The sequence below is a fragment of the Rhinolophus hipposideros genome (genome assembly GCF_964194185.1).
Source record: "Rhinolophus hipposideros genome assembly, chromosome: 17".
Taxonomy (NCBI): domain Eukaryota; kingdom Metazoa; phylum Chordata; class Mammalia; order Chiroptera; family Rhinolophidae; genus Rhinolophus; species Rhinolophus hipposideros.
The window spans coordinates 3,520,015-3,547,881 of record NC_138063.1 but is presented as its reverse complement, the minus strand read 5'-3'; the positions used below and the strand labels follow the sequence as shown (position 1 = coordinate 3,547,881).

General features: G+C 47.5%; 1 protein-coding gene across 2 annotated transcripts; it reads right to left on the bottom strand.

Moving 5' to 3' along the window:
* On the bottom strand, positions 1 to 27,663 carry CYB5A (cytochrome b5 type A). Of its 2 annotated transcripts, XM_081078966.1 has the most exons (5): positions 27,264 to 27,663; positions 7,643 to 7,771; positions 5,800 to 5,829; positions 2,087 to 2,121; positions 1 to 380 (listed from the first exon to the last, which is right to left on the bottom strand). In XM_081078966.1, the coding sequence occupies exons 1-5, from the start codon at positions 27,390 to 27,392 to the stop codon at positions 299 to 301; spliced, it is 405 nt and encodes a 134-aa protein (XP_080935092.1). In that variant the 5' UTR covers positions 27,393 to 27,663; the 3' UTR covers positions 1 to 298. The 2 variants fall into 2 exon arrangements, with proteins under 2 accessions (XP_080935092.1, XP_080935093.1); XM_081078967.1 differs by lacking the exons at positions 1 to 380; positions 2,087 to 2,121 and adding an exon at positions 3,091 to 3,198 and having other exon boundaries at positions 27,264 to 27,513.
* Positions 27,664 to 27,867: the final 204 nt, after the last annotated feature.

Sequence of the window (27,867 nt, the reverse complement as noted above, 5' to 3'; positions counted from 1 at the left end):
TATATTTTAAAAGCCAGATATATTTTTAAAAGCTCATGCCTACAATAAGTAAATTACATAGTCATGGAACATCGAAATAAAGTTGATGAACCGAAAGGCACACCACAGAAGGTCAAGAGCAGAGAGAACAGAACAGTTCTTTTTTGGTTTGTTTTGTTTCCAACATAGGAGGAAAGGGAAAGAGGTGTGTTAAAATTACTTTTCGGGGCAAGGTTTCTGTCAGTTGAAGCAGTTAACATTGGAAACTTTCCTGCTGATCCAAAGCAGTCTTTTCTGTCATTGGCCTCTAAGGATGTACTTAGTCTTCTGCTGTGTAGAGATGATACATCACGGCCACGGCCAGTGCTGAGATGGCGGGGATCACCCAGTTGGTCCACCAGCTGGAAAGGAACAGCAATGATGCTTGCATGGTGTGGGATGCAGGGGACTCAGAACCTCTGCTCCTTCCAATTACCATGAAAATCACCATGGCATGTTTTTATGACCCCTCTAAGCTCTTTAGATGAAAAGGCAACTCTGAATTGCTAGAAATGATGCACGCAAGCTAGTATACTGGCGATTAATTGCTCTCTCCTTGCAGCCTTATAAGAACGTTAATGCCCCCCACCCCTGCCCACTCCCACTTAAATCTAGTTCTATAAGCTCATACAAAGAGCTATGAACCACTCGCCCGAAAGACGCTACCTAGGACTTATCTAAGGGACGTCGACTCTGGGTTGCATGGCACAAGCTCACCAAAGGGAATACTCCTTACAGGTTTTATTCCAGTGCCATACATTCATTAAGAATTTAGAACAACACTAAGCTGAGAACCAGAACACCAAGGTGCTCATCTGGGGAGAGCTATAGGCTCTCTACAGCCCAGGGCGAATCCAGCCCCTGAGCTGTGAAGGTGAGGGCTTTGACCCACAAGATGACTAGGGCTGCCCAGCACCACAGCTTGACAGTCTAGGATTCTGCTTTGAAAACGTGAGCTTGACACGTGCGCAGTAAAACAGCTCAAACACCGCGGCTATGGCCATGGGTGTAAAGCCACAAAGCCCCTCACTGACAAACTGCTGAGGCCTGAGGTGCAGAGTGTGTGACCTCCTATCAATGACAGGTGATGGGTCAGACCAAGGACAGGGCCAGGCAGATCTTCAATTTAGATCTGAACCTATAGTTTCTCAGAAAACAGAAATGTACAGGTTTTCGACTCTGAATAAAGCCAGACAACACCTATGTACACACCCGTTTTCTGTCATCAACTATCCATCCTTTAATCCTCGGCACGCCTCAACCCATTCAAAGAGCAAGTGCAATATAAAGGTTTAAATTGTAAAAGAATCACAAGTCAATTTTCATCTTGGTGGGGCTTCAGTTTCTATTTTGAAAGGAAACTGACATGACAGTGAAAAACAAGGAGAACTGCTTGTAGGCAGAGAACACGCCAGAACACCCGCTGATGGGCAGTTATATTCCACAGGGTGAAATAAAATCAGCATAAATGTGTGGTTTTCAGATTGGGTCCAAAATATATATATACATATATGTTGGCAATTACACAAGGCAGTGTAGGAGAGCTGCCAACAAGGTTCATATGACCTTAAACTAACTAAAGAAACGCAGTCCCCAGAACAAGCGGTTCATGCCACACTGGGATTGCTGGCTTCAATTTTAGGGCCAAAGGGAAACTGAGCCATGCCTGGGGAGACATAATCACTAAGAAACTGACCATGTATTAGATGAGGAAGGAAATACAATGTTTGCCTAAGGATTAAAAGGTCTTGCAGTCCATCGGACCGCCCTGGGAGAAAGGAGACTCGATTTGTTCCATCTGTTCCTTAGGGTAGGTGCAGCTGGAGGCTGAGATTTGGGGTCATTCTGGAGTGTCCACCGTCGGAGCTGCCTGACAGTTTAGGGGGGAGGGCCCTGAGCAGCCTGGTCACCTAGCAGAGATGACCCCTGGCTGTCCACTCAGAGGGGGCTCAGTGGGAGCCCCCACTCAGTCAGCGAGGCGCTCAGATCAGGGAGAGGCCCCTAGGCCAACCCTGTGTCCACACGCCTTCTGCGCACAGTAGGACTTTAAAAGGAAACTGCCACATACCTGGAATTAGAGTCAACGGTAGTAATAAGAGTTTCCTGAAACACAAGGAAAAAGTAAAGTCAGGGAAAGGGAACAACTGACAGAAAACCTGTTGTGAAATAAGATCACAATAGGTCATTCAATGCATTTTCCAAAAAACATTGAAGGGAAAATTACCTCATAAATTTCTTTTCACTAAGATGCCTAATTTCACCAGTTTTTCAGAACAAAAAAATTTAAGAATGATCTATATTTAAATTACTTATGAACATAACCTAGATAATTGGAAAGAAAACGTTAAAAACTAATAGACAACAGAAAATATCCTGCACACAATAGACATCTACATACTTTAACATCAAAAATAGGAACAGATGTGAGTTATACATCCACACAACGCATCATTACCTTTAGGAAAAACAGTTTAATTCTTCAAAAGCATGAATGAAATGTTCAATGAACACATCAGTTATTTCACTCAAATCTCCTATGAAGTAAAAATCCACTCAAACTATATTAAAAGATACATCAACCAAAAAGAAAAAATTAAGAACTGCCATTTAACCGATAATACTCTGGATGACCTTTCCTGGACTTCTTTGAACTCTGACAAGGCAGTTCTAGAAAGAACCGTGAAGCCTTGGGGACTGACTTCACGTTGTCACCTGCCAAGGAACCTCCAAAGAAGGCCACCCTCTGCGCTGGGGTCTCTCACAGCCTGTCTGGCCTCCCAGCAGCTTCTGAGAGAACTTCTTCCCCTCAGTGCCAGGAAAGGGAATTAACAATGGCTCTGGAGAAAGGCATGCTTCTCCAAGCAGCTGAATAACTGAGGCCTTGTGAAATATAAACGTTTCCAGGCTTGGAAATGTGTTAAGAATCATACTTTGAAATTCCACACCAGCAAAAGGGTTAGTGCTTCAAAGGAAGTCAGCCATAAATAAGGCAGCAGCGTCAGTTTTGGGTCTGCAGTTTCCCAAAGCACAAGACAAGGGACTGTTAGCAAAACCAGCGGCGGGTGAGGTGAGGTGAGGCGAGGCTCCACACAGCAAGGCGCCAGAAAGCTCCACAGAGAGAGCAGAGCAAGCGGGGCAGTTCTGAGACCCACCAACCTGGGAACTCGGCCATTAAGATTCCTGACACATTGGGGGGGAAGGGGAGGGAGAGAAAAAGACGGCATGTAAAAGGCAAGCTTCACATTTATTACCTTTGTAAGCAATGCTAACTCTCAGAGACTACAAAAAGTACAACTACTGCAAGATGATGTTTTAAATTTTGAGTATTATTAATAAAATTGACAAGGATTCTTAGAGGCAACTGGAATATGCAAAAATGTTATTCAGCTATTAGAAGAAAGACATAATCAGTTCTGAAACTGAAGCACAACCGTTCACTGATGTAAGATACCATCGTCATGCTCGAAAGTTAAGCCTGAAATAGCAAACAGCAGGCCCTCATGCATTCGTTATTTCGCTACACAAGCACAGAGCACAGGCACACGCCGTTTACCGAGCATGCTGACAGCTCTGCAGGGACACTCCTCCCCCACATGGCCTGAGGGCTAATGCTTCAACACTGCTGGTGTGTCATCACCAGGAGCAGCAACAGCGATCTTCTAAAGAGCTGAACTTAAAAGATCATGTACATTTTAGATGGCTTATTAGCTGTTAGGCTTTGACCCAGGGACGCTGCAGAGTTAAAGCAAGTTGGAATGACCACTTAGCACTCTGATGAAAAAGGAAATGGCCTTTCCTGTCCAAGGCCCCAAAGGGCCTGAGTTGGCTTTTGGTAACTAACCAACATGTCAACAGTGGACAGGGAGGAAACACTACGGTTTTTATTACAGGCTCTGCCATGTGTCCACTCCATGACCTGGAGGGGTCCAATTTCCAGTAGGTTAACAACTAACTCAGTGCATGGTGAGCTCTGTGTAAAAGTATGCAAAGCCCACTGAGCTTTTGCAAATCAAAGTCATCTCACATATAAGTTCACCCAACTTAGCCCATTCCTTAATCAGAGGACTTACCTAAAAATACCACTGACAGAGTGATGTCATGAGAAGTCTAGAGCCTACATACGCCTGAAACACTACAATTGCCAAGTCTGAAATGGGTGCTAGCCATGGTGCTGCAGTGTATGACCTTGAAAAACGTCAACGCTTGGAACAAGTGTCATTGTCTTCATTTTCCCTGGGTCCCACGGGCTATCGTGAGAACCAAACAGTCATACCTACAGCAGAGCTTTGAAACCTATGACCAAAAAAAGGAGCTGCCATTACTAAAATCTTGTATGTAAGCAAATTTGGTAGATACGGATCTGTTTAATTAAAAATGCGTCATTTCCATGTCTACCAATATCTCATTTTGGCAACTTAATAACATGCTTTTCTTTGGGCAGGTTCAAGCTAATAATCTTTGGTGCATCTTATTTCTCAATTCAAATAGATATTTTAAGTAGGCAACGTTGCAAAAATTTGGACCATAGCATACATTTTATCTGTCTGGAAATAGACAGATAGTTATACAGACACAGACAACAAAACAGATATCTAAGGACACTCTTCTGGTAAATCAGAAGCACAAGAAAGAGAAATCTAGAAAATTGGTCATGTACTTTCTTTTACTGTATTTGTATGGCCTCTAAGAAAAAGGGCACATTCTCATTCTATGTTCCTCCAGTTCTGCTCGAATGGATGCAAAGTCACAGATGGGCTAAAACCAAATAAAGGAGAAAAGAGTGTCTCAAACATAAAGCACTGACGGAAGGAGACCTTGGCCCCGCTGGGTGCTTTCTGCTTGCAGGCATCTTGGTTTGGGACATGGTCGGACCTACGTTAGATCTAAGTTCATGTAATGAACCCTACCAAATCCTTGTTTATAGCATCTGAATGATTTGCAGCAAGATTATTAACTACTGAACACATAACAAGAAAAAATACACCTTTTCCCTGACAGACTTCGGAGAAGCAAAAACTTCATGCATCACAGAATTTCAGCACTCCAAAAAGTAGCCTTGAGAAGGTGCTCAAGTCCTATGAACTAACAGCAAGGATTCTAAGCAACTGTTACAGAGGCAACTCAGACTCTAAAGTCCATGTTTTCTCTTCCAGAAGCACAGAGAACAACACCACTGAACAGGGAAAGGTGAAAATACAAAGGAAGCTGGTCTGTGCAGACAGCATCGCACACACGTGGACTGCACTACCTGGGTAAACTTGGACCTCATGCTCTGCTGGACCAATCACTCGATTTTGTTACCAATTTAAATAACATTAAATTCACTCAGTGAGTATTTGTGGAACATCTACTATGTTCCAGAGATGTGGATATGAGGAAAACACGGGAGGTGTCCTCAACAGTTTAAGTATGAAGACCTCTGCTCAAGCAGATTTTAAGTTCTCTGCAAATAGGGTGTGTGTGAAATCTTTCAGATCAGAAGCACAGTGCCAGTTATAAAAAGTAGCTCTTCCAAAGGTATCCACCGGCAATTATGATGAAAAAATTATTGTAAGCATTGGGAGTCTTACCTAGAGAACACACAACTACCCTAATGAAACAAAATGACTGGTATATACAAATGAAGTTTTACTAAGCCAAAAGGTTACATATTCATCTAACCCAGAACGCCTGTGCTAGCCCCAGTCAGGTCAGTAAAACACCTCTGCCATCCAGTTTGCAGGCACGAAAGACAGTGACGATCACTATCGCCACTCAGACACTTGACATGGTCACACTTACCGCAGGCTTGGTTATCTTTGATCTGTCATCCTGTAATAAAAAATAAGGCACATTGTGGAATGAAAACACATCTATGGAAGTGCTCGCTTTCACTGAGATTTTCTAAAACCACGTTACTGTTCAGTAATTAGCATTTTAGGTTCATCTATCTAGGTTGTTAAACACAAAGTGTGATCCGTGCGATTTGACTGCAAAAATTAATAGCAGATGAAGTGCTGAGAGGTTTCCCATCCAGAGCTCCAATGTTTCGAATAACATCCATGAGAGTCATATTTACGTGTTGATATGTATATATATTTATGAAACTCGGATTCTGATCTTTATTTCAGGGAGCAGCTGAGACCCAGTCATGTTCTTCCCTTCTATCCTCAAATTCCTTGAAATGTGTATGTATGTGTGTACATGTAAAGTGTGTGTTATTTGTGTGACACTCAGCAAATTCCTACAATCTCCCAATGGTAGGGTCATTATCTACTTAAACTTCCAGCCAAGGCAGTCCAAACTAAAGTGTGTTAAAGGCTGACCACAAGTGAGGCCAGTACGCAGGTGACACAAAAATGCTGCCATCATGCCCTGAAGACCCACCCGCTCTACCCTCATAAGCTGTGGAATGGAAAGAATGAGGATAAGATGGTACGTTTTAAGGGAAAGCCTCTCAGGTTACTGTAAAACTACTTCACTTTGGTGAAGTACAAAGATGAAGATGAATGTATATGAGCGAATAAACTCTCCAGATAAATGAAACTTATTTTTTCAAAGTACCATCTCCTACTATAAAACAAAATAAAAATAAAAACAAAATCTCTCCACTCAATGGAAATTGCTGTAAAACAGATCTCCCACCTTCAGGCTTTCTTCCCTGGAGAGCCTCCTTCAACCTTTCCTTCATTCACAGCCATTACAAGACGCATCGATCATATACAACAGAGCTCTTCGTGTGGGTTCTTGCTGCTCAGTATGCTCACATGGGTTGAGGCTATTAGCCTGTTTTTTCTTTTTAGAGAACCCGCTTCTAGCAGCACCTCTCAACCCCCTCCCAGCTGGCTACTGGTCGTGGCAATAATCCCGAGCTAGGAGAGCAGAGAGGAAGCATGGCTCTGGGGAGAGGCCCAGGTCCTCTCTAGAGGCAGACAAAACAGCTACACACACGACGAGGCGGCCACCCATTCTGACTGGCATGCTACTTCTTTCCAAGTTTTCAGCTATTTTCCTGATAACTTCAGTGAAGTTTTATGTGGTCATTTAAAAATGCCACAGATGAGCCTAAATTCACATTATAGCCCATACAAAAGCTAAATTAGGTCAGTATTTGCCCAAAGTTACCATGGCCTGACACCTATGCTGACATTCTGGAGGTCTGGGGGAAAGTAAGAAGAGTAAGGACCATGTGTGGGTTTTACAGAAGGGAGAGTTTATTCACTTAACAGAGCTGATTATTTTTTTTAATTAAAATTATTTTTTAGAATAAAATATTCTCAAACTAATGAAAGTGAAAAGGAACTTCTTAAGAAAAATATTTTGGTCAAAAATGAAAAATAAAATTATGCTGGGTTTATGCCCCCCACCTTTTCAATTTGCTACACCATGACATTTCCACGTCACACGTTCCCCAGGACATGGCCTCGGGGTAAGAGGAATCTGGCTCTAAATGCCAGTGAAAAACACAACCAGGGAAATGCAAATAAATTTCTGGGCGATCTGTTTATGACCAAAATGGTGTTCTAAAATCAGGAGGAATTATTTTTGCTTTACTCCTCTTTAAATTTGCAAGTCTACAAATACGAATAGGGTCAACCCACAGCCTTAAAGAGAACTAAGCAAAGGCCTCCAAAAAGGTACTTACTGGATGCACCTCCCCGATGATGTACGTTTTGGACAGTTCTCTGGCATCGGAAGAGTGTCCCACGTCCTCGAAGTTCTCCGTGGCATCACCTCCAGCTTGTTCCCTCAAGACTTCCTCCCCACCAGGATGCTGTTCAAAAGATAGATATTTAAAAACAAAAACATTTTTTTCCAACCAGATGAGATAAAAGCAGTGGCCAGTTTATTGAACCAAAAAGGTTAGTCCAGAAGTCACCGGTGACAAGGTGTGAGTGTAACTCATCCACATGTGGGTGCAAACAACATGCTCCTTTGTAGTCAGACCCTTCTCCAACAGTGGAAGGCGTTGGTTTCTCCGGGCTACAGATATGGCCTTCGGAGGATCAGGCAGATACTTTCAACCCTTCGGGAGTGCACTCTTTGCTTTTCCATAAAGCTCTCAAAACTGCTCTTCTTAATATTTATCCAGTCTATTTTTTTCTTGAGTTTCATCTCTTTGACGTATTGGGTCTAAGTATGGACACACACCATTACACCTTATATGATAATTCATCTTTGAAAAGCATTCTTTGTGCCTCCCAAGTACAGGCAGGGTATGGACTACTTTTGCCTCTTGCAAAACTTACCTGCTAGCAGGAAGAAAAGGCAAGCAGGTGCTGCCAAAGGAAGGGCTATGTCACTGATCGGGAACGACAGAGGCCAGGAGGAAAGAGTTCAATTCTAGACAAAGCAGGGGGTGGAAAGAGCCTTTTGTATAATCAAAGCATTTTAATGCTGCCTTCGCTGCCTTAATTGGTAAAACCAAGGATGGTCACGATGCAGGGAGGGGAGATGGACAAATGGGGCCCAGTCACAAATAGGGGTGAAAAAGTCCAGAAATTCTCTGGCATGAGAGGGCGTTCTCAGTCCATTTAAAAAAGTGCCTGGTTATTTCATCCTAAATACTTTTACGGACAAAAAAAACTTTCTTAAGTTGAGCTTCAGGGTAAAATTCACCCTGCCTTTGAGCAAATCGCTTGTACGTGTCCAATAACTGAACAAAACAATTCTCTCTTGCACAATTGACTATTGTCTCTTCTTAATTTTGCCCAATAACGGAAAGTGTAAAAGTACATAACATTTTAGAACGGTAAGCAACGATTCTGTTTCGACACCTGTTTCCCCTCCTCCTTTATTTAAACATACCTTATGCTAAATAAATGTACTGATTTTTTTCTCTACTATTTGTATAAGTTATTCATCTAGATTATATATAGGAAAATGGGAAAGCACAAAAAGAAAATAAAAATCACCCAAATCACCCATAATCCTGCCATCCAGAGAAACCTGGGTATACATATGCATATGTATGAATGGTTTTAAAAAAACTGTTTTATTAGATAAAAAGCAGTTACAATACATGGCACAGAGACAGTACGATATATGAACTGGGGAAAATCATGGCACTTACCTCCCACAGTTTCGGAGGACTACATGTGTTGACATATATATGAGGTCTGACAATTAAGTTTGCGAACTCATCCTAGAACTCATACCTTATTGGTGAATATCACCACGGTCTTCTTCGAAGTACTGCCCTTGGGAAGCTATGCACCAACACCAGTGCCTAGTCCACCCTTCAAAGCCATTTTGGAACTCTTTTTCTGGAATGGCCATCAGAGCTGTCGTCGTGTTACCCTTGATGTCCTGAATGTCATCAAAATGTCTTCCTTTCAATATTTCCTTTATCTTTGGGTAAAGAAAGAAGTCATTGGGGGGCAGATCAGGTGAGTAGGGAGGGTGTTCCAATATAGTTATTTGTTTACTGGCTAAAAACTCCCTCACAGACAGTGCCGTGTGAGCTGGTGCATTGTCGTGATGCAAGAGCCATGAATTGTTGGTGAAAGTTCAGGTCGTCTAACTATTTCACGCAGCCTTTTCAGCACTTCCAAAGAGTAAACTTGGTGAACTATTTGTCCAGTTGGTACAAATTCATAATGAATAATCCCACTGATAACAAAAAAAGGTTAGCAACGTTGGTGCAACAAGTTCGTGAACTTAATTGTCTGACCTCGTGTATATATATATATCTGGCATATCACATATGACCAATAAATAATATCCAGCACTTTTATTAAATATTTTCCACACTTATTATTCCTCAATATGGCTTTTTAAATGGCTATATAACGTTACACTGTGTAAGCATTTCCAAGCTTATTTAAATGTCATCTATTGGAGCATTCAGGATATCGGAAGTCCATTTAAATAAGCCTGGGAAGGCCCCTAGAGGTACAGGCAGGTGACAAGCTCACCCCCAAAGCCAACGAAAAGCTTCCTGATACATCGGCAAGGCTGTGGCAATGAGCACGTGGTTTGCTAACCTGGAACAGTCTGTTTTGGGCATGAACTGAGAAGTAATAAAAGGGCTAGCTGAGCACTCACAAATTATGCAAATTCACAGACTGTTATGTCTTCTGTGTGGGTGGCTTAACTCGTGAGCTCCTTAACTTTAGGTTCCTGTTAAGGATATGTGAGTACAGACAAATGTCCCAGACAGAGGACATCATTATTTTCCAGTTACAGCTTACGCGTACCTTCAAGAGAACGTTTCCAATGGGGTTGAAAACATAGACTGGCCTTTTATAAAGAATCGTAAAATTCGGCAAATTACAGAAATATAGAATTTGAGCCTTAAAGTGCTAAAATGGAGAAAGTAAATACCTACCTATCTATGATTTAGACCCTGCCTAAGCCATTTGTGAGGCAGTGTTCTAACGGGAAAAAAGAACGAGAGAGAGAGAGAGAGAGAGAGATAAAGAGAGAGAGAGACAGAGACAGAAACATTCTGGGTTCCACTGGTTTCACTGACCACTCTTTAAGAAAGAAATGTAGTACAGAATAAATGAATTGATGCTAAGATACTTTTGCTCTACCCTAAGGGTTTTTTAAATAATTAATAAGAACACAAAGCTTAAAAGTTGACTCTTTGAGAACAAAATAACGCAAGTTTTGATAAGACAATAAAGGATATGGGATTGGCTTATTGCAATACCTGGTACTGTCCTTGAAATATATTTATGATGTGAGGGGAGAGATGGACAGAGAGAGACACACTGCCAATTAAATTAGTCTAAATCACGATGGTTTGAAACTTGACAATTATCACTTTTCTCCCTCTTGCTAGCAAATTTGTGCTGCAGTTTCAATAAGCACATATCACATCTGAAGACCAACAAAAACATACTTCCTTACCTGTCAGCACTCATAAGTGACAAAGAAAACCGGGAACGCTGGTGGAAATGGGGCAGAAACTGTCAGAGGACATACTGCTGTTTCTGGGGCAGGCTACAGAATTTGCAGTGGTCCAAAGGCAAGGCTTTAAAAAAGGCAAGCAATAGCCAGGTGTATCCTTTGTTTGGTTTAAATAAATTTTTATAAAAATTCTCAAAAAAAAAAAAGAAAGAAAGAAAAAGTAAAATCATAGAATAACAGGTGAGCGAAATGATCTGAGGATTTTCTGAAAGATTTTAGGAAGCGATCAAAACACCTAGTCACAGGCAAGCAAGACAAGAGGTGACGACAGAGGCAAAATTCTCTGACAGACTCTGAGCCAAACTTGGTGGAGTGTGGGTCAGAAATCTGTCCTGACATGCACACCACTCCTAGGATGTCACTCATGCCACAGGTGCTGGCAGCTGCTGCAGAGGCCAGAGAGACCGGAGGGAATAGCAGGGGTGAGAGTAAACAGAACGATGGGAAAACGAGCATTTCCACTGGAGCTGTCCTTCTTCCATAAAGGCTCCCATTTCCCCAAGGAAAGCTTTGTTTTCCATTTGCATTTGTATGAGCCAACGCCAGTTTACTGGACAAACACACACCGCATGCTGCTGTGTGCCAGGCTCCACAGTGAGCAACGGTCAGGGCTCCTCGCAGTCTCATAGGGACCCAGCAGGAATCCTCTCTGACTGTACAACTCAGGGGGAACCAGCATTCTGGAGTGACAGCACAGAACCATGACGAGCACATCACTGAGGAGTCAGGAGAGGCTTCACTGAGCTGAGATACAGAGAGAGAGGCAATCAGCCAGGAGCTAGATGAGGTGTCTGAAGGTCCCACAGACAGAGTCGGTGCGTGGGAGTTCAGGAACAGGGAGAAAGGACAAGCTGGAGAGGGCAGGCCACTCACGGCTCAAGGCCTCGTCGGCAATTTTGATCTTTATCCTGTGAACAGTGAGAAGCCACTGAGAGGATCGAAGCACGAAGGTGACAAAATCAGATTTAGTTTAAAAATATCACTTGGTCTTCAGAGTGGACAGCAGCTATCCGGGCAGAAGAGGGTTTGAGAAGACTCTGCTAAGGCCATTGCAATAAGCCAATCTTGGGAAGAGGTGACGGCAGCAGGCAAGGAGATGAAGGGGGCAGATGCGTGAGGAACAGAGGCATGGCAGCATTTTTTCGAGTGAGGATGGTAGACGTGAGGTGAACGGCTTGTACAACTGAAGGGACGATGGTGCCAGATGCTGGGGGCAGGACCCTGGAAGGAGACCAGGCATGGGGGCAGGTGGCTGGCTGGAGTGCCTGCACACGCTCACTGTGCCCACGCGTCTGCTGAGCCAATCCGTCCCCGGGTCTGCCTCTGAGGAATCTCTGTAAGGTCCCCGAACACACCTTGCTTGGACAGCCAATGCTCCGTGGGTACAAACCAGGGAGCACCAATCAAATAAGCGGAGACAGCTCTTGCTTGTGGCATCTCTATTTTAAGGCTTCTTTCGAGGAAAATAAATGGGAACTATATTTGAAAAGACAGAAGACTGGCACAGTTCATACACAGAAGACATTAACCAGCACAACCCTGACCCGGGTACTCCTAAGGACACCTGCCGCAAGACACGGTTAATTGGGTGGCATAAACGGTAGCGCTGGCTACCAGGTCCTGGAATCATCTACTTGCTCGCTGCTTGTGGCACACGCGCTCTCAGCGCGTTGGTTGGCACAGTGGATCTCTCCTCCTTGAACGCTTTCTTCCCGTGGCTTCCAGGACAACAGGCTGTCCTGCTTTCCCTTCAATCTGCTGGCCACTCCTTTCCAATCTCCTTTCACTCTCAGTGCCCCACCCTTAGTGCTGTCCGCTTTCTATCTGCACTGGCTCTCCCGGTGGTGTAACCTAGTCTCCAAACCACAAGACGGCCTGTTTTCCAGTCTTTGCGGTGACTGCTGACGTCCACTGAGCCCGACCCTTCCTACATGCAACAGATTACCTGACATGTTCACACAATGTCTAATGCACATCCCAAATGTAATATAAATAACCAAAAACAAGTACAAAATAATGCCCTCCCAGTCTCCATTCTCCAAAAATGTCACCACCATGCATGCCCCAGTTGCTGTGGCCAAAAGCTGGAAGTCAAACTTTATTCCTCTTTCCTTCCCACTCTAATCCACCGGCAAATCCAATTGGCTACCATCAAAACATATTCCAAATCTCCCCCCTCTCCCCACTTCCACCTCAGACCACGCTCCCAACCTCTCCTCCATGGACAGCTACAACCCTCTCCTGACTGCTCTGCCGCTTCCTCTTATTGCTTCCCATCGTCAACTCCCGACATCGTCCTGCCACGAGGACTTTTATTAGATGACAATAATCCAGAAAAGGGTTTACGTTAGTTTAGCCCGCGATGGTTGGTAGCAGTGGAGGTGATGGGAGGCACAAGGTAGAAAAGTAAAACAGACATGCTTCAGTGACACCCCCAAAGATGACAGGTTCCCCCTCCCCTAGCAAATTATGACGCCTTCCCATTTCCTACAGGAGCTCCACTGCAAGTGCCCCACGTGAGTCATCGCTTACTCAGCTCGAGCCTATCTTCCCACAGGCCCTCAAACTTGCCAAACTCGTTCCCCAACTCGGAACCCTCAGTTGTCTTCTTGGACCACCCTCCTCCCCATCCTTTGTGCAACTTCATCCAACCCCTCATCTAGTACTCCCTGAAGAATGTCAGCTTTTCGGAGCCCTTCGCTGCTTTCCCGTCTAAAAGGGCCTGCCCTGCACGCCCACAGCCTGGTCAGTACCCCTTCCTGTTGTGCTCTCCCCCACAGGCACTTAGTACTACCTCCAGTCACATGGGCAGCATTTCACTAAGAGGCACGAGGACAGAGATGGTGTCTGTCTTGGGCATCACTGTTGCTCCAGTGCCCAGTTCAACGCCTGGCACATGGTAGATACAAAGAAATAGCTGTAAGTAATTTTTGGACAACTATATGAGGTCAGCACAGGCCATCACATGCTGGTTTTGAAACTTCTGCAGAGAACCCGTGAAGAGGCTGCTGAAGACCTTCTCACTCCCGTTACTGTACTTTATCCCACTCTCCTTGGCCTGAACAGTAATCGTTCTCACCATTCAGAGACCATATCATTTCACAGTTAATTGCTGTCTAATCCATTTAATCAAAACGTGTATTGATTGTGTCCTATGTGCAAGACAGCGTGCAGGACACACAAAAGGACATGAAAAATAAGGTGATCTGATCCCGAAGCAGCAAGCAATGCACGTGAGGATACAGAAAAAACGCAGAAACGACCTTTGGCCTTCGCTGACATGCCTCAGAGTTCTGACGACTCAGGCATTACCCAACAGGCCCTAAACTCGGAGTGCAGTGATATGCAACAGTGCTGAAGCATGAATGTGAGTCACTTTCCCTGAGAGGCAGGAGCCAAGGAATCACTTAGCTACTGAGCATAGCCATGGACAACACAAAACTTTTTCAAGAGAGACAACCTAGGTGAAAACTGAAAAGGCATTTCATTTGCAGTGAAAGTATAAGTACAATTATCATCTATGTGTGCACACACGTGTACACACACACAGATACACGCATGCACACCCTTTGGGTGTAAGTAGAGGTGAGCATGGCATGCTGAGAAGTGTGGCGTGATAACACAAGCAGCAGGGGCATCAGGAAGCCCACCTCCCGACAAGATGAGGAGGCTCACAGATGACAGTCAGCGCCAGAACCAACTGTCCTGGGAGCAAACGCCTACTCACCCACCGACTCATTGGGAGAGGTCGCCAAAGGCTGAGGATGGCCGAGGACCAAACGACCCTTCGCTGTGGGGATGTGGCAGCTGTTAGGCTCCAGTCTCCCCGGCTTTAGCTCTTTGCCCACCCTGGGGCATTACAAAAGGGTAAGGATAGCAAGGTCTTGTCTGTACAATGACAATGCAATAAAGCCTTGCATGACACCGTTAACTTTCGTTTATATTAATCTAACAAAAGTAATAGTTATAGGACTTTAGTCTACCTTTTACAAGCACTAGAGGTCTAAAGTGGTCTCTTAGGTTTTTTCAGTTACACTTGATTTAATGTGAAAAATAAAGTTGTAGTCGTACTCGTGAATTTGAGGATTTTTTGAAGTTAAGGGTCTTCCAAATACATACGAACATGAGAGAACTACTAAAGAAAACAAAGTATTAAATGAGTATAAATGGATTCAAAGAACGGATAGGTCCTTCCATTGAAGGACAGGCAACTGAGGAGGAAGACCTCTGGCCTTCGCTGACATACCTCAACGTGCCCAACGCCTGACAGGTGGGGACAGTGAGGTCACCTCTCCCCCAGTGACTGGTCATTCCAATTAACGGCACTCACTGAGCCTGGGTGGCGTTCAATGATCTAAAAGGTATACCGTGTGTCTTCAAAAAAAAAAGCTTAAAAAAGGCAGAGAGTATTACAAACTTGATAAATTTTTCTTCACTGGACACAAAATACCCACAATGTGTTAAACAATGGAGACAGTCCTTTGGACAATGCTAACAAATGGGACAGGCCTGGATGGATTGTCACCTCATCTTTCACTGACAGTGTCAAGGTCTTCACATATATTAAACACTCAGAGAAACATGAATGGACCATCTTCATTTAGCACATGTTTACTAATTGGGCAGCTGAGTAAATATCTTTAAAAAGGGACCTCGGCCCCACTAGGTCAAAAACAGGAGAAGCAGCAGATAAATGTGAACAAACACACTCAAGAGGAGTGTGAGCATGAGTGGGGGCTTACAGGCTGAAATGCGTTAGAATAAAGCGAAATATGCATGGCTGTAAGCGCTCATTCTGTGTGTCGGTCTGACTGGGCCCTGGGATGCCCAGACTAACACGGTGTCCGGGAGGGTGTCTTCCGATGAGATGAGCACACCAATTGGTGGGTGTTGTAAAGCAGATGCCCCCACCCCCACATGTGTGGGCTTCATCCAACCCACGGAGGGCCTGAAAAGAGCAACAGGCAGAGGCAGGAGGAATCGGCCCCTTTGTCCTGCCTCGATGATGGGCTGAGACTTGTCAGCTCAGCTTTTCCTGCCCCTAAATGGGGATTTATACCACTTGTTCCCCTGGTTCTCGGGCCCGCAGACTGGAACTGAATTACACCAGCAGCTTTCCTGGGTCAGCGTGGAGAAGGCACACCTTGGGACTTGGCCTTCCTCTTCCAATCTGTGTATCGAGTGTGTGTCTTATTGGTGCTGCTTCTCTGGAGAACCCTAATCCAGGCGGGATGGTTACCAGAGACCAAATGATGTGGGGCTGTGAGAGCCTGTGTGAAGTGGCAGACGGGCACCACCAGATGTGGCACGAGCTGGGTACCGTTAGGGCAGACAGGTGCCCAGTGCAGGCAGGCAGAGCCCGGCGGCAGGGCTGCGGCCACCTGACCAACGTGGGCAGCACCGCGGCTCTCCGTCTCCACCCTCGCTCCCCGCCACCCGGCATGGGCTGCAGCCTTCCTAATAAACCCTTCCTGCACATTCTGCCGTCCTCCCCCGCATGTGTGGGCCTGGAATCCACCGCAGAAACTCAGCTGGAGAGCGCGACTCCACAGCGTGGGCTGAAGGTTAAAATCCCGGAAGTTCAGAGTTTAAAAGAACCTTCGGAGACCCGACATCCTTAAATTTGGATGGGACTAAATTAAAACTGGGACTCAGAAAAATTAAGCCCAAAGTCACACTGACTTTCCATGAAGGAAAAGACCAGAACCCCAGTTTAGTCCAGCCTCCCCCTTTTTTGGAACACGCAAATGAAATGAGCACTTTTATGTTTCTGAACAAAGTGACTTTAGGTAGGATGCCTTAAAAATGAAGGTTTTCTTGATACATTTCCCTTTGGGGAATTTAGAGAGAAATCTCTCTCCATCTTCTAGTCCCCAAGAAACTTTGTCATTTGCCCTGCCTTCCTGGGCCTAACCGACCAAGAAATATTTAAAGGACACACACACACACACACACACACACACACACACACACAAACACACCCCACACACCCCCGCTATCTCAGCGCTCTCCCTGACAACAAGGTTGACCCTGTAAAACCCAGAAGAGTGTGCAGAACTGCAGTACACTGTCACAACATGTACCAAAGTCCCTCCGAGTGCTCATGTAAACAAAGCAAAAACTAACAACACATAACACTTTCCACTTAAATGTAATGCTATATCGACCGAAAGTCCACCACTCCTGGAGTTTTAAATACAATCTTTCAGTCCAAAAAAGGTGGAGAGTGTCCATAAACAGATTGTCCATAAACAATGACTAGGCAAAAAAAAAAGGTATGTGAAGAGATTATCTGCAATAGTTAAGCCAAAACTGAGAACAACTCAAAGACTTCGGAGAGCACACACGATTTACGCAAGATTTACAACAAAGACAAGCCGGCCAAATGTTTCCCATCATCTCCAGATGCTGCTTTTCGGAGGGGGCCTGGGGCTGGTTGGGCCCCTCCCACTTCCGTGCTGTGTGGCCCCACTGTAGACTCCTGGAGAAGCCGCCCTGCGTCTGCACTGTCTGGGGCTGTATGTAGCTGTCTCACTGAGTCCCCAAAGCTGGGGACAAGGCTGATGAGTGTCTTCTGAACTGCTCTCCCGGTTTCACTCTAAAGATCATGGGATGAAATTGCAACAAGGCCTATCCATCATTGGCCCAGAGAGCTTATGAGCCCCACCCGCCCACTCCAATACTGCTAAGGGCCATGCCCAGCTCTGCTGTTGTCACCAGGATGGGGCAGTCCCGGCCCCGGCCTCAGGGGGTGACAGCGTAGGGAGCAAAGTGACATGCAGACAAGTAGCACTGAACACCGCCAGCACAACAAAGGGAAGTGGCAGAGAAAAGGTTAAGGAGGGGCGGCTCGCCATGGGAAAGTTGCAGCAGCTGTCCGCCAGGCAAGCGAGCTGGACATTCTAAGCAAAGGAAAGGACAGCACAAAGGCCTAGAGGCAGAAACAGTGGCACCTGGGAGGAGCCGCAGGCACTGTAAATAAGTGGGGTCACAGATACCAAAACTGCACGGTTTCACTTACTGTGAATGGATTGCAGGGGCCAATTAAAGAGAAGTAAGGATATATCACCTCCCAGCTACAAATCGAAATGTTAAACCAGGCCCCTTTCGACTCAGATTTGGCCCACACTCACTGCAAGCCCTCTGCCTTTGTGATACTGCGTGACCACCTCACAGGTTCCGCCATCTACCTTCTTACATGGCTCAGGTTCCCACCCCATGCTCTACACGTATTCTAGAACTTATGGATTGCTTTCCAGGTGGCATTGCTTCTATGTCCAGGCAGCACTGTGCCCAGAAGTGCAAGACCGGAATTCAAGGTCCAGTTCGACCACGTCTTAGCAGAGTGACCCAGGAAGGTACTGATCTTTCTGAGCTTCGATTTCCTCATCATCAAATACCTCCGCCATCTCAAACTGCAGAGGAGAGTGAATGATATAATTAGAGAATGCCCAGCATAGAAGAGGCATTCAAGCTTTCCTCCTCGCCTCCGTTTCATCCTGCCACAAAGAACCCTGTGCAGACCTGGCACAGTATCTGACCTCTTTAAATTGCTGAAGGCGAAATCCAGCCCCAAACCCCAAGAGACCCCCTTCTTGACACCCCAGCTTTCATCTTCAAGTGATTTCTAAAGATTAAATCATCTGGCCTGACTCTTCTAAGCCACAGAACCAAATGACAAGAGTCAACAGAAACAAGAAATCCTGAGGACCATGAACATTTTCTACAGGAGATAATCCTTAGAGGTCATTCGGCTGAGAACACACAAGTACTGCAGCTGGGAGCTTGAGCTGGCAATTATCCTGAAGAAAGCCGTTATGATTTTCTCTCCTTGGAAAAAGAGAAGCAAAGTTCTTGGTTATGTTTAGAGTTGAGAGAATAAACGCTAGGTCCAAACTATAAGACGAAGAGGTAATTTTGCATTTGGTCAGTACGTCCTGACCAATAACGTTCACTTTACCATTCTCGCCTCGTTCGGTGACAAAAAGCGACGTAACTGGAGACGTAAGTACTCGGAGAAATTCTCTGCCACCCACTGCTGGCTCCTCCATGTACACAACCCCTCCTCGCCCACGACCCCCTCCCACTGCATGATTCCCATCAATACTCAATAGCCCCAAACTGGAAACTCCCCAGATGTGCCTCGGGGGGTCAGGGGTGAGACTGGAAGAAGACTCAGCTGTGAGAAGGAACAAAGCAGCCTGAACGGGTCTCAAGGGCATTACGCTAAGTGAGAGAGGACAACCTCAGAAGACGGCACATAGTGTGACTCCATTTATGTGACATTCTCAAAATGGCAAGATTACAGAGGTGAAGGACAGGTAAGAGGTGACGGGAGCGGGGTGGGGTGGGGTCAGGAGATGCTCCTCTGGGGTGACAGAAGGCTTCTGCATTGTGCGACCCTGTATGCAGGCAAGTGCCACAGACCAAACACACACCAAACGAGTGCACATGACAGCTCCCGGAGCGAGGCTTTCCACAGGACGGGTGGGAATGGCATGCACGGGTCCTTCCTCACCTTTACCTTGGCCTGTTCCTCCTCCTTACTTCATGGGAGCCTTGCTCAATGTCCCTCTTCGCCCCATGCTCTGAGTCTGTTACAACCCCAATTGTCATAACAAAGTCCTACGAGCTTCTCAGTGTAAATCGTCAGAGACAGAACTCCAGGCAAACGTCTATGGCCTGAGAAGAGATCACATCATAGCAACACAAGTACGTGCCATTGGTGTGGGAAAGGGGGGAACAAAGACCTGAGACAGTGGAGGGATGGGGGTGTGTCTGGGTTCCCCGGGGGGGCCTCCTCACCCCCTGAGCTTACTGTGTCCAGGCACGGAGCAGTGAGGGGATGGGCAGCAAGCAAACAAGAAAGACGATGACTGAAGCAGGGGCTGCAGAGAGGTGAAACAGGATGACAGGACAGAAAATTCCTCTTTCTGGGAAAAGACACTGAGCTGTGATCTGAGAGGGTGCTGACCACGGGAATGGACACCAGGCGAAGAGGAAACTCACACAAAGGTTTGAAGTCAGAAACAAGCCTGACTAGTTTGAGAAACAGAGGGGGCCCCAGTGACCGGGCGTGAAGGGCCAGAGCCAGTGTGACCAGTGCAGGTGGGGGAGGGAGGCTGGGGCCAGATCCCACAGAGCTCACTACACCTGGAGAGTGAGGGGGCATTTTACTCTAAAAGCAAGGGGAATCCACTGAAAGGAACTAATTAGGGAAACGACAATCTGTTTCTACTTTGTGTTTCTCTTGTAGAAATTACATTTTTATGTAATAATAATATACGTCACTCAGACTGAAAACCAACCGTCAGTGGATGGAAGCAGTGAAATCCTGCAGACTGACAGGACATGTGCTCTGAGGAGTACAGGACAGAGGACATGGGTCTACCACCACTGCCACCCAGCCCTGCGACAAGTGCAGTAGGAAAGGAGCGTGAGGAACCTGGCGGAAAGAGACATGGACGGGGCTGTGCAGAAGGCAAAATTTAAGCGGAATGGGGACGCTGGCAGACAAGGAAAGAGAGGGTGTCACCCACAGAGGATGTGGACACACAGTCAGCAAGGGGCGGGCAGGGCATTAGCTGAACCCATGGCCGGTTTCATCAGGCAGAAACCTCATCAGGTTTCCTTCAGAACAATCAGTCCCAGGCCGATTATTGAAGAAGTCTTCTGAAAACCACATTTAACCTCCTCACACACGTCTAAGACGAATGCAAACAATCTTCCTCTTAAACCACATGAAACTGATTCTTAAGCCGGTCCAGTTGCCCCCCGAGTTACGAACAGAGTCCTTGAGGACTCTGCCAGGTCGCTCTTTCCTTAAAAACTCCCCTAAGAGAAACTGGGGTGAGGCAGCACGGTAAAACGACAACAGACAGAGAAAGGCACATGTTTGTCCTTTTACCTTCCAAGGGTTTTCTTTCTGTTCAAATCTTTCCATTCACAACTTCCCTTCTCTGGTTCCCACAGAGAATTCCGGGCACAGGAGGAGGGGAGTCTCAAAGCGAATGATAGCAGCCAGGTACCAATGGGACACCTTTTCTCTCTTAAAGCTGTACTAGTTGTCTTCAGAGCTTCTGCGGTCTCGGGCTCAAGGCACAGAGTCAGCAGAACCTGGACTGGGGAGCCCAAGTCCTGGATTTAAATCCTGGCTTTCCCCCTTACTGGCCGCACCACTTCAGCAAATTACTGAACCACAGGTACTAAGCCACATGTTTCTTACCTTTAAAAAGGAGAATCCCACCTCTACGGACCTGAGAGGCTTGTTCTGAGGACTAAGAGAACAAAAGCAATGGTACAAATACGTGTAAAGCATTTGGCGCACAACGTAGCACATACGGAAAGTGAATCAATGTTCAGTAAGTGTCCACGGCTATCCCTGTACTGTTAGCTCACTGGGAGCACGCATGACATTTAGTGAACACTTTGTGAAGCAGACGGAAAGGGGGGAAAGCGGGCTGGATATATGTTGTGTCCTGGCCAGGTTTTGACTCAGCTCTGCCACTGATACAGAGCCGATGCCCAAGGCCTTCGCTGCAAACACAGCCACAGGCTGCCACCCGCTGCGGGCCGGGCTCAGGAAACCCTTGAGTGGATCCAAAGGCAGTCACTGCTGCCACCCTCCACCCTGGCCCCAGTGTAGGTCCAACGTCCTCACTCTGCACATGACATGCACGTGGCTGACGTGAGACACAATGCTACGGGAGTAAGAAAGTGACTTCCTGCCATCCTCCCTGAGAGGCCAGCTCTCACTAACCTCAAGTCATTTACCAAAAGGCTGAGCAGGCCAATACTTTCCCACGGATGTCTAGTTCAGACTCCATTACATTAAAAGGCACTTATTGGTTGTCTTCTGTGGTTTTGGAGAACTTTTGGAATAACAGATGCCTGCATTAAGTAGAAATGAGCATTATTTATTCCTTGATTTACCAACCAAGTTGGCCTGCATAATCTGTCCTCCCTTCCTTATTTAGAATTTCCATCCACCTTAAAGATAAATAAAAAATTGAAAGTGAACAATCTCAAGTGTTTGTTTTGAAACAGTAAAAAACAACAAAGTAGCCTCACAAGCATTCTTAACACCTCTTCTCAAAAGTATCAAAAAGTTACGAAACAATTATGCAGCAATGTACCAATGCCGCCCCGCCCGCAGGCCGCCCCCAGGCTCCCAGGGCCTCGTGAGAAGAGGAGGCTCTGCTACCTGTTCACCTAGGACGCCTGAGCCACTTTTACCACCAAGGATCCCTTTATGTTTTCCTCCAATGGCTTTCATACTTTCTAGTTTTATTTACCAAACCGCATAGGTTAAAGAATAATTATGTTTCCATTTTACATTCATCAAATACATATTTGCAACTGTAGCTTTTTAGTAATATGAGATTCAGAATATAATCAAACTTCCTTGAAAAAAGCAAGGGCACTGAGGATTTCAGCCCTAAATATGGCAGCCCTATCAAGGGTAAAGATACACGGTCTTCTGTGTGTTTCAGAATTACAACACTGAGTTTCAAGCACCCATACTCTCTAGTTCCAGATCCCGGGTTCACGGAGCAACTATTGGTCTCTGCAAAGCCAGCAGCACGTTCAATGGAAAATAACAAAAAGTAAGTCCCTACCACAAAAGCTGCTCTAAAGAACACCGCCTAAGACTCCAAATGCAAAAGCAAAAGCGCGTCGGGAGCCACCAGCTCCGTGAGGCAGAAGCATGCTGAAGTGCATCCAGGAATCAGGCCCAGAGCATCATGATGTACAGGACAGGGCACCTTAACACAAAGCCATTCTGCTCATCACATGCTCCAAGAAGACACCTATTTCACAAATGAAATATCTACTGACGTGAAAGCAAGTTAATATAACTGTCGTCAGTTAGGTGCTACTTTCTTCTCTCCCTCCACAGCTCTTCTCAAAGTGAAATAAATGCTGCTGCCCAAATCACAGAAAGAGAAAAGCAAACCATTTCTCTTCCTGGCCCCAAATGCCTACTTTTTCATTTCAGATAACGGTCCCTCAAAGTTCTATAATCATTAACCCTGCTAATAATACAACCAGATATGACAAGACTCCACACCTACAAATTCAAAATCTAGAACTCAGGACAGACATAGAAAAAAACCTCGCTCACAATACTTAGGCAACAAAGCTCATAATCTTGCATGTTGGTATCAGGTAGTAACCCAACACCTGCCACTTCTTAGCTTGCCAGGTGCTGCTCTCAGGTTTCCACCGTCCTCTTGAACAGTCAAATAGCTTCATAACACCATTATGTCAGGAGACAGTCCACTGTACAACTTAGAAACTTCACCTGGGTTCTTCACTGGGAGGATACAATTTTTATAATATTCTCTTCTTTCAACATCACCTGCTAGAGTTGCACCTTTACCTAAAATCTCGTATTAGCACTCAGCTACATACGATACTACAGAAAGAAAGTCACCAGCCTACTGTGACCGTGCTGGTGTGGCAGCTTGCATTTACTGCATGGCCCTCATGCCCACTACTGTGTGACATGTTTAACCAGCATTATTTTGTTTAATTCTTATAATAACCCCGTGAAGCTGGCACTATTATCCTCTTCCCATTTTACTTTAAATAAGGCACCTGAGGCAGAGAGTGTGTTGGCAGCAGACCAGGACCCTGATATATTCTCTCAACATGCATGCAAACATGCATATAAATCTTTGCTATTCTGAAAGAAGTCATGAAAAACTGTGTTGCCATATGGATGGGTAAATTGACAGTATAAGAACATCTAGCCCAAGGCTAAAAGTTCACTTTAGATTGATTCCCAACCCTCGCCCCCCCCCCAAAATATTCACATTTAGGTAAATTAGGGAAAACAGAAAATTCTTTAGTTAACATGCAAAGGCATCATGAATTTCTGGGGCTTTTAAATAAGAAAAGAAAGGGGGCAAAGCGGGGAGAGAGGGGAAGAGAAACAGATCTTCTGGGCTCCTTTCTCCATTTCAAAACTAGGGATGAGATACACAGCGCTGGCCTCGTAAGGTAATGGAACAGGCAAGACCGGGAAGAAGTAAAATGCCTGGCAGAGCAGCCTGCACATCTCTGGAAGACAAGGATGTGGAAGTGTAAAACGCAGGACGCCAGGGGCAGGGATCCTACAGGGGGGCCATGCTGGGTGTGGAAAGCCCACGCATTAGGCAGAGATGGTCACAGAAAGTGAAAACAAACAGTGAAGACAGCAAATGGAAAACGGATCCTGAGAAGGAGAATCAGGGTGTCCTGGGACAGCTGGCACCATCCATGACCAGCTACAACAGGCTGGCAAGCCTCCGCCCCCTGCACGCCATCCTCCTTCGGGGGGTGGCGGGGGGGTCCACTCCCATTGTGTCGGCCACCTTCCACTTCAACCTCAATCCACTTCCCGTCTGTGAGCCAGCTGGTCCTTTCCCCTCTTGCCCAAGCTGACTTGAGGTCCCATCTATTAGAGCCAGCCGGACTCTCCCATCATCCTCTGGGGCCATTCCTGACAGCTGAACACAGCTTTCTGTGTCACCAGTCCTGCCACAGCATTGTTTTCTGTTACTCCTGCTTCCTGGAATGGAAACGGCTTCTCCGGTTCTGGTCTCCTGGGGGAGACGGAGGCTACAAGAGCTCAGCAGACACTGCATCCACTGATCAGAAGGAAGAGCATGAAGAGCAGAGAGCAGCAGGGACCCAGACTCAAGTCCCAGGGAGGCTCATAAAATGAAATGTAAATGGTTTATAGTCAGGTTTAATAATCTCCTCTAATTATCTCCTTCCAAGAAATTTACCCTTAGAAGTTATGCAAAACATATTTTAGGGCAAGGATTCCTGACTAGGAATGATTTGTGTCCCCAAGGGGACATTTGGCAATAACTGGACACAGTTTTGGTTGTCCCAGTGGGGGAGGGGGTGCTACTAACAACTGATAGGGGAGGCCTGGGAGTCCAGTACAACACAACGTATAGGACAGAATCCAACAAAAAGAAAAAAATGATAGATGTTTCATAATATAAAATAGCCCATTATTCGTGTATAAACACTATTCTTTTTAATAGACACAAAGTAACATTGAATGTTAAAAATTCAAAATTACTTATACCATAGGGGTGAGCAACCGTTGCAAAGTAGACATTTGGTGTCGATTACACCTGATGTTATACATAAGGTTGTTAGTTCAAAAAACGTTAATGCCAAATAAACTCTAGTTCAGCAGAAGGGATGGGGCAGTTCTGATTGATTCCCAACCAGAAACCACTCCTAATTAAACTGGGACCCTATTTTATATTCCAGCACTCCAAAGAATGGCAAGTTCATAGTTAAATATGTTTCTAATAAACTTCAACCCCAACCTTTTTAAAAACAACTAAAAAAAAATTCTGTGCAAAACAAAAGTCCGTGGATGTCCCCTGATTCAGCTAAGACCAGGCCTCTGTCTTAGCTAGCCCCTCACACTATGTAAAGAATTCCCATCCGGAAATATTCTCCTTTATTGTCTGGGGGGGGATGAAGGAAGGTAAGTGTTCATTAAGATTTATAACTCAGACTCCCCCACAGTGATAAAACAAATCCAGAGGTAGCCAAGAAAAACCCCTTAGAATTCACTGCAAACATTCTTACCTACTGCAAAGAATCTTATCAAAGGAATGTTTTCAAGTTAAGCAAAGTTATTTTACGACTTCCAAAGTTGCTTAAGGAAGGATCAAGTCCCACTGTGCTTCTCCTGCGCTGTCCCTCTCCCTTCCTCCTTCGGCCAAGCCAGCCACACACCCAGCCCGGCAGTCCCAGGGGGCCGGTACTGTTCCTGTGGCAAAGTCCTCCAGCGATGCGTTAACAATCGCAGAGCGCCTTCTAGGGGAAAGTGGGTGGGTGTAGGCGTGGACGGTGGAGCGGGCCTATGCCTGCTGAGAGCGCGGGTGCGGCCCACACTCTGACCTCTGAACCCACGCAGGGTCCCCTCGTGGGATCCCACCGCTCCCGAAGTGGGTAGTCTCCGGACTGCGCCTATTAGGAGGCCACTGCTGGAGTAACAGAAGTGGGACGACCCCGTCCCAGGCGGAGACTCCAGCCGTGAATACTCAAGGATGAAAGGGTCTTTCCAAATCCTCCGGCGTAGCTGCGCCCACGGCTAAGGAAGCAGCTCCGGCCGCGATCTCGCTTCCCACTAAGCGCGGGGCGGTGCTCTGCCCTCCCACGCTCCCGCGGGGGCTCCAGAGGCAGCGCCTGCCCTACAGTGGCGCGCCCGCAGCAGCGCCGGCCTAGGAGCCTCGTCGCTCGCAGGTGTGCGCGCACAGGTGTGCAGACTGCGGGGCGCAGGCCTAGGAGCCTCGTCGCTCCCAGGTGTGCGCGCACGGGTGTGCAGACTCCGGGGCGCAGGCCTAGGAGCCTCGTCGCTCCCAGGTGTGCGCGCACGGGTGTGCAGACTCCGGGGCGCAGGCCTAGGAGCCTCGTCGCTCCCAGGTGTGCACGCACGGGTGTGCAGACTCCGGGGCGCCGGCCTAGGAGCCTCGTCGCTCGCAGGTGTGCGCGCACGGGTGTGCAGACTCCGGGGCGCAGGCCTAGGAGCCTCGTCGCTCCCAGGTGTGCGCGCACGGGTGTGCAGACTCCGGGGCGCAGGCCTAGGAGCCTCGTCGCTCCCAGGTGTGCGCGCACGGGTGTGCAGACTCCGGGGCGCAGGCCTAGGAGCCTCGTCGCTCCCAGGTGTGCGCGCACGGGTGTGCAGACTCCGGGGCGCAGGCCTAGGAGCCTCGTCGCTCCCAGGTGTGCGCGCACGGGTGTGCAGACTGCGGGGCGCAGGCCTAGGAGCCTCGTCGCTCGCAGGCGGGCGCGCACGGGTGTGCAGACTCCGGGGCGCAGGCCTAGGAGCCTCGTCGCTCCCAGGTGTGCGCGCACGGGTGTGCAGACTGCGGGGCGCAGGCCTAGGAGCCTCGTCGCTCCCAGGTGTGCGCGCACGGGTGTGCAGACTCCGGGGCGCAGGCCTAGGAGCCTCGTCGCTCCCAGGTGTGCGCGCACGGGTGTGCAGACTCCGGGGCGCAGGCCTAGGAGCCTCGTCGCTCCCAGGTGTGCGCGCACGGGTGTGCAGACTGCGGGGCGCAGGCCTAGGAGCCTCGTCGCTCGCAGGCGGGCGCGCACAGGTGTGCAGACTCCCGGCGCGGACGCGGGGCTGGTCCCGGATACGCAGACAGCTGCGCACTGAGATGCGGACCCGGGCTCGCTCGCACGCGGTGCAGGCGCGGGGACGCTCCCGGGGCTGCAGGGCCGCGCGGGCAGAGGCAGGGCGCACGGCCGCACCTCCTCCGGGCGGCGCCGCGAGCCACGGGCCGGGACCCTCCGCACCCGGGTGGCCTCGCGCCTCGCTAACTCACCTCCTCCAAAAATTTGGTCAAATCGTACACCTTGTGATGCAGGATCAGCCAGGTGCTCTTGCTGTGGTTATGCTTCTGTATCTCTTCCAGGGTGTAGTACTTGACGGTCTTGTCCGACTGCTCGGCCATTTCGGAACGCGGCGAGCCTCAGGCCCTGCAGACACCAGCCGAGCCAGAAGGAGCACAGCGCGCGTCTCAACCAGCCAGGCCCGGGACAGTCCCCGCGCCGGGGACTGGGCGGCCGACGCCACTGAGGGGACGGCCGGCGCACGGCCTCCGATGATTGGCCAGAATCCGTGTCACTCAAGTGGCCCGCCCTCGACCGACGCGCTCCACCGGCGCTGGGCGCCCCCCAGCAGAGCGGCTGTTGATTGGTTGCAGAAGTTGCCCTCCAACGATCACGGCTGTTGGAATGCGTGGGGGGCGGGGAGGGGCGGGGCTTCCCTTGCGCCTGCGCAGAAGACGGGGCGGTGGGGTGATGAGTGTGACCTGGGTGACAGGGTGGGCAAGGCGGCGTGGCTGTCAAAGGCGGGTTCACAGGGGCCGGCGCAGAGTCCACTGTACCGGGCAGCGACCGCACATCAAAAACGTCGTTGTTTCCCAA